Source organism: Hibiscus syriacus, unplaced genomic scaffold (assembly GCF_006381635.1).
Source record: "Hibiscus syriacus cultivar Baekdansim isolate YM2019G1 unplaced genomic scaffold, ASM638163v2 tig00110332_pilon, whole genome shotgun sequence".
NCBI classification, from domain to species: Eukaryota; Viridiplantae; Streptophyta; class Magnoliopsida; order Malvales; family Malvaceae; genus Hibiscus; species Hibiscus syriacus.
In genome coordinates, this window is record NW_024062688.1 from 8830516 (window position 1) to 8837996 (window position 7481).

At 33.7% G+C, this 7481-nt stretch overlaps 1 protein-coding gene across 1 annotated transcript; it reads right to left on the bottom strand.

Annotated features, from left to right (window-relative positions):
- Positions 1 to 1384: 1384 nt before the first annotated feature.
- Positions 1385 to 5765, bottom strand: LOC120119726 (mannose-6-phosphate isomerase 1-like). The gene is made up of 5 exons (XM_039139543.1): positions 5260 to 5765; positions 4583 to 4750; positions 3660 to 3872; positions 2509 to 2775; positions 1385 to 1859 (listed from the first exon to the last, which is right to left on the bottom strand). The coding sequence occupies exons 1-5, from the start codon at positions 5566 to 5568 to the stop codon at positions 1542 to 1544; spliced, it is 1275 nt and encodes a 424-aa protein (XP_038995474.1). The 5' UTR covers positions 5569 to 5765; the 3' UTR covers positions 1385 to 1541.
- Between the last annotated feature and the right edge of the window lie 1716 nt (positions 5766 to 7481).

Here is a 7481-nt window from a genome sequence, read left to right on the forward strand (position 1 = left end):
AATCAAACTCACGTAATTATTAACTTTTATTCTTGTTTCAATACGTATGTAACCAAACATAGCATGAGTGTGTTCCGAAAGTCATAAAATACTTTTTAAAATGATAAATTAGGTTTTCAAGGGTAAGATCTAATAAACATAACATAAATCTAATATAAAAATTCAAATGACTTGAAGAAAAATAAAGTCAAACCTTCTCATAAATATATGTTTTATTTCTAAAAATAAAACTAGTAACTATTAATGATCATTTTGTCTATGAGATCTATTAATTGGTAGAGTGATTAGGAATGTTATATTATCTAATTTTGTATAGATTTAAAATTTGATATTTATTTTAAAAATATAATACATATCTACTTAATAAAAAAATAATTATGTATCAAGCATTTGATAAAAGAAACAAAATAAAACGAAAAAAATATTTATTTAGATTTAAATAAAAAAATTAAGAAAAAAATAGACGAGGGTACCAAGCCGCCGTTTAAGCCAATATTAAAAAAAAATTAGAAAATCATTTTAAAGAGAAAACTAGAGCTTAAAGTTAAAAAAATTGAAATAAAAGTTATAAAATAAGTAGATTTGGATATAATTGTATGTAATACATGTGTGGCATTTTTACGTCAACTGTTGTAATTACTGGGTTGATTTGAATGGAATGTAATTCAATCATTATGATTAGACTTTTTTTTTAATTTAGAATAAATATAAGACCATATATGTTCAAAGATAACTCATAATTATTTGATATTGAAGATTTACATCCCTAACATTTCTAGTACTTGAATCCAAAATTTAAAGGAATAACAACAATTTATTTATTCCGAGGTCATTTAATTCGTGTCATGGGTAGACTCTTCCGTAGTTAAGGGTAAGAACTAAAAACTAGAATAATTAAGTGTTCAAACCTTTCTTTATTCAATTTTTAATTAGCGATCCTCGCTAAATTGTGTAATTACACTACAGAACCATACATATATATTGAATTGTAATTACTTATAAATTACGAGAGTATGCAGCCAGTACCTAATGATTACATTTCTTGTAATTGCTTTCAAACATACCTCTAATTTATCTTCGAAGAACAAGATTGAGATATATAATACTAGTAAATTACTATTTTATCCATTACTTTTCAATACATAAATCTGACATATAGTTTATGTAAATTATACTTATTAATGATGATGAATGACGATTATGTTTGTCAGCCTAGTAGTTAAAAAGCTCTTTTAAATAAATCAAAAGCTTTATTTTGTTATATAACCCAAGATGAAAATAAGCTTCAGTCAGTAGAATTGCATAAACCATTTCCAGGATAGATCAAATTTAAAGTACAGATATATAGGAAATGGATTTTAATTTATTCATTTTTATATTCTAATAAACATGAATGGTATTACCTATGACTATATATATGCAAGTCCTAAAATTACATTATAATGCATAAAAAAACTGATGGCATAAATACATGCAAAATTATATGACTAACAAACTATTTACTCCCTAAGGCTGCTGATGGCTCCGGTTCAGTTCTAAAGTCATAAGGCAGCATGAAAGAACCTGCTGTTCACTCCTGCCCTGTAAACCTGCAGTTCAGATGTAGTAGTAATGCTAATCTCCGTGTTCGACGTTGCAAAGAGCACATCTCCTTCTTTGACTACGTCTTCCCGTGATCCAGTGCACAGTGTTCCCTTCCCAAGAAATACAAGGAAAATAGAAGGGCCTGGAATGGCCGGGAAAACTGCCAATGCTCCTTTTGGAAGAATGCAACGATCAACTTCAAACTCTTCAAACGGCGGGAGATACCTGGTTATGTATTGACTCAATGGAAATCCTTTCAGGATTTCGGGATATCCCTGGAACAGAAACAATAAAGAATCAAAATTTGAAGATACATAACTTCGGTTACCTTCTAGTTCATAGAACTAATACAAAAGTCAAATAAGAACAAAATAAAAAGACTTAACATGATAGAAGAAAGCATATACGTTCAGATATTAAATCCCAAATCAGGTAAGCATATATGTTCAGATATTCTACGGCACATAATACGTAGCACAGACACAAGCATACACGTTAACAAGATTTCCCGGAAATTTTGTTTCTTATATGAAGCTGAATGCGCAGAAAAATAGGTGACGCAACTGCAGAGACCAAAGTTTGTTTTTTTGAATAAATTTCAATGAATACACGAGAACGAGCCTCGGGGTAATTTTTGTTTCATAATGAGATACCTTTTTCTAAATCCAAGCAGTTGTGTATAATTTCCCATCTTACATTATCAAGGAAAATGCCCCATTGAGGAAGACAAACAAATGTCGGAAATCCAGCCACAGAAATAAAACATAAGCCAAAAGCATTGTATAATCAAATTCCGTAGAGAAGAAGTGAGTTCAGCAAGAAAAATTGCATACGAGGTATTACTCAAACCCACACACAGGAAACATTGTGAATAATTTTAATCTCAAATAAAAATTTGTCAAAACCTTGATTAAAAACTTGTACCTGCTTATATGTTAGCATGGAACAAAGAGTTTGGATATCACGGTGCTTGGGAGTGAGACCAGCTCGGACAACATTGTCTGATGTTGCCATGCATTCGATGCACTCCCCACTTAAGTATGCATGGGGTTCATTTGCCCCAAGATACAATGCTTCACCAGGATTAAGTTTCACATAATTGAAGAAAAAGGCCGCTACAACACCTATGTCGCCTGGGTATTGCTTATCCAAGTGCAACACCAACTGTTCCTTATCCGTCAGACACCGTAACTGATTCCAAAGAAAACAGAACGAAGTGTAAAGGTAAAGGATATGCCCAGAAGACACCATCAACAACTTTAAAAGCTGGAAAGAAAAAGAGAACATAATCTATTAAAGATATTAGTACCATAAGTCTATAATAATAAACAAAATTAATTAAGAGAATCAGCCGTGCCAGGCTGACTGGGGGAGAAGAGGGAGGGGGCACAAAAGCATATGATGCACTCTTTGCAGCCAAATTTACAACTCAATGGCATCTTTGTCCCTGGCAGGTTTTGCTAGACAGAACAAACATTTGCGAAATGAGCAATGTTGAGTCCCCTTAGAAATTGCAACAGTTTAAATTAGTACAATGGTGAAATTCTATACCCCCCAAATGATAACTTTATGATTTAGTACCTTCAAAATTTGTAAAATTTTAAATTAATACAATGTTAAAAAAATATTTAGGCTCTTGACTATTTCATTCAACTCCCACCACCACCACCACCACATTTTTTCCCGGCTTCATTCTGACAATTAGATGACATTTTTCTGTCAGTGCAGTGGGTACTGAAGTGATATTTTATTCTAAGGACAGAAGACCTAGAAAACTAAAGCCTAGAAGGAAAATTTGTTTATTATTGTCTGCATGAGGTTAAAGGGTTTCTTTAAATAAATAAAACTTTCTTAGGAGCCGCTTTTTGTAAATATGTGGATGGAAGCCTAATCAGACTAATACAAAAAAAAAACTTCAAGCCTTCAGAACAGCCACTTTATGAAGGAACACTAAAGGGTAGGACCACATCAATCTTCCTGTCCATATCATTTCTTGAAGAAACATAACCAGGTGATGAGCCTTGACCTTTACCGGTTTTATGCTTCTATGCAGTAAAGAAAAGAATTTTATAAACCTGACTTTCTACGTGCAGCCGACTTTTCAGTTTTGATATTGCTTTCGTTGCCATATCCTTGCTAGCTGACATAAGTTGCGTAAAGACCGACCGTAGAGCATATTTTGCTTTCTCTGCACCATCTTGCCTGTCAATATCTAAGACTTGCTTTGCCAATGCAGTGCCAACCAATTCTACGATCTCCGGAACATCTATAAGCACACCCTTAAGCTCCTACAAAGAAGACAAATACTTGCTTCAAATATATGACAATAGTTGGCAGAATCAAAAGAAAATGTTAAGTACAAACAAGAAGCATCCTTCAGCTAATACAAAACAAATATTAAAGACAACCTGCAACAATCCTCAAGATATTGCCGACATAGTTTGGAAATAACAGAAAATAAGCAGTACAGGACAAAGAAAGGCTTAACAATACACTTGAATATTTATCCTTTTTTTCACAATTAAAAAATTATATTCCCCAGCATTCAGAAGCTCTATGAAATTGCTAGACTGGGTATCAAACTTCTAAAATGTGATGGTACCTGTTCCGGAGTATCATAACATATACAGAAAACAAGTTTCAAAATATTAATAACCCTCTAATATCAATAGACATGAGAACGTTCTGGCACTGTGACTTAAATTTCACGTAGAGATAGCAAGTATAATATTTATGCCTAGGCGGTTTAGGCAAAAACAAGACCAACCAGAAAAGGTGACAGTGGGTTCACAGAAAATCAAGATCGATTATCTTATGTCTCGATTCCAGATGTGATTCGGACTCAAAGTTTCATCATGCATATCATTTCCATAATATAGTTGCAAAATGTGATTACCAAGAATTTTAGCAAACATAAAGGCAAGAGTTATTCACTCCAAGAAGACAACCAGCAAAGGGAAGTTCCACCACCAAAAACAGAGCATGATTCATGTATTACCTCAAGAGTAATGAACCCACAAAGGGCCCTGAATTCTGTTAAGGCCAAAGCCATCTCAGGTTTATGATTAGCATCCTTATAGATATTTGGCTTCAACTTATGCAGTTCTTTGGCCAATTCTTTATCCGGATGTGCCTGTATTGAAAGGGGTTTTGCCACTGAAAGTACCTATATTAAAGCATATGAAACACAGAATCAGGTTGGGATTTTACTTGCAAAAGATAAATACCAGAAGAAGAAGAAAATGCTCATATTGTAGTTAAAGTTCTGTTGGTTGCCATTTTTAACTCTCAAGCTTAATTCTTTGCCATTAACTTCTCCAAGATCCATTCCAGTTCCCCAATTTCTATCTTGATCGCTTTGATCTAAACTTAAATTGAGATGAAAACAACCCAAAAAGCAAAATTTTACACTTCTAAATACCCAAAGAAGCAAAGGGGGGAAAATAATAATGGACACCACAAAAATGGTAAAAATATAAATTCTAGATGAATGGTGAGAATTCAATTTCCATGACTACTGAAGCAAAAGTTCTGGCCATTACCATTAAAATGGAAAAGAAAACTCATTAACCCAATTCCAAACACACACACAAAAATCAAAATTCAATTTCCCAGTAATCAAAGGAAATCCCCAGAAAGAAAGTAGAGAAATACGTGTAAAAGAAAAGAACAAACCTTGAACATAAAGGGAAGATCAGGCCCCCATTTTTTCAAAACCTTGTGACCAAGCACATTCGGATTCTTCAAAATCCAATCTTTTAAACCCAAATTCCCACCTTCTCCATTGTCATCATCCAGAAAACTTGGCCCTGAGTCATGGGTTCCCATCCAAAACTCAGCATATGGCCTTTCAGGCTCAATCTCAGCCCCAGAATTCAAAGCCAAAAGCCTTGCCACCTGTGCCTCCGTCCCACATCTTCCCCAATCGTAGTTTTGAACCCAAGCTCTTAAGCGCTTCAAATTGTCAACATTAGCCTTCGCCATTGTTGAATATAACTCCCCAGAGCCAGAAACAAAACAAAGGAAACTGATTTTGAAGAAAATTGAAAAGAGAAGAGAAAGGGCTACAAGAGAAAGATAATGCGGAAGGGAAGGGGAATTTTTGCTGGTATTTGAAGAGTTTGAAAGGGTACGTAGAGAGAGGGAAACAGATTGGAAAAAGAGACTGAAAAGAAGTGAAGATGAAGATTTTAGATAGAGAAAGCTTGGAAGAAGACGATTTGTATTTGTAGGGTCTCATTTATATGTGGCTGCTTCGCTTTGGTTTTGCTGTTTTCTTAAGATCTTATCTCTCCACTTCTGCACGAAATTTCCATGATTGTTATTATATTTTCCATTTCTCTTGCTCAAATAAATTTTGTTTACAAAATACCAGTTACAGCCTGTTCTTTTCATTCTATTACAAAAATAGAATTCCGTATATTTCATTTTTTAACGTCCAAAATATTCTAGAATATATTTTATATTCATGGTATAGCTCAAATACAATATTTTGTAATAAAATGTTTTTTTAATACAGAAACATCGCAGTTTTATTCATTTCATTAATAAAAAAATAATTTTATTTATTTAAGTATGATGAAAATTAATATCATAAAAATTAATTAAGTAATCGAATTTAGTAGGCCACTCACTTTTATTCTATGGACTATGATGATGAAATAACAAAAAAAAAAACTCATGTGAATTAAAATTACCTCATTATTTCAGCAGCCGATCCACCAATTACTGCAGATATTGGTAGATTCATTCTCTTACTCGTATGGCGTTTTCCTTAGCTGGTTTAATCGGTTAATATTACTTTTTTTCTCTATTTTTTAATCATTTATAATGATTCGTTAATTTTAAGTTTTATGTTATTAATTAAAATGATTAAATCATTGGTTTTTATGCAGTCTATCGATTGAAATCAATTCAAATATCAATCGAAAATGTAGATCATAATAATCGGGTGTAAGCTACCGTAAAGTTATTAGTTTAAAAATAGCGACCTAAGCGATATAAATATTAACTCTTCCTACAGTTGGATCATCGGAAAACTCGTGAAAATGAGCAGTGAAGTCCTTCCTAATTTAACTGCTAGTGTCATGAGAATAAAAGAAATTTGGGAAGCTATCAGAGTTCATAGAGACAAAGTTTCCTGGTATAAAGTGATTTGGTTTCCTCTTCACATTCCTAAACTTAGTGTAGACACCCGTTTTTGTCCGAATCTAAAAAAATATTTTATCGTATAATTATTTTTTATTATTATTATTATTATTATTGTTAATATTTTTATTAATTATATTAATGATTTTGCAGGCCTATTTTTTTTTCATGTGCGCAGGTGGCTGCACGTTGTCCCTACTTCCCCTTCTTTTGCTCACTTACCGGCCTTCGTGGTTCCGTGATTCCCGAGCCGTTAATGGACGTGTTGTCCACCGAAACAGAAGGAACCATTGAACTACTTTATATACAGCTCTATGCGCCAAATGGAAGGGGGGTTCTGATCGGATGAGAAGGGAGAAGCAGAAACAAAGGCAGCAGGGGAGGGGGCTCAAAATCTCTCTATTTCTATTCCCAAACAAAACCCGTATTCGGGTTCTCTCCACGCTCTCCACTCCAAATTCCGGGGAAAAAAGTCATAGTTTTCCCTTCATTTCTTTCTCTCGATGGAAAAAGAAAAGGATCCCATTTTTCTCCCATTAATTCTCTACGGTTTGGTATCTCGGATGAGACATGAAGAAACCAAGAAATGGGCATTCGATTGTGTACGTGACATGTCGAAACGAATATAATAATGGCAGGAACGAGGCCATCACAACGAACAGAGACGCTATCAAGAACATATTTATGAACACAAAAAGCATCTATGAACTCTCCTCGTCTATCATCATCTCTCCTTGGTGCCTCAGTTT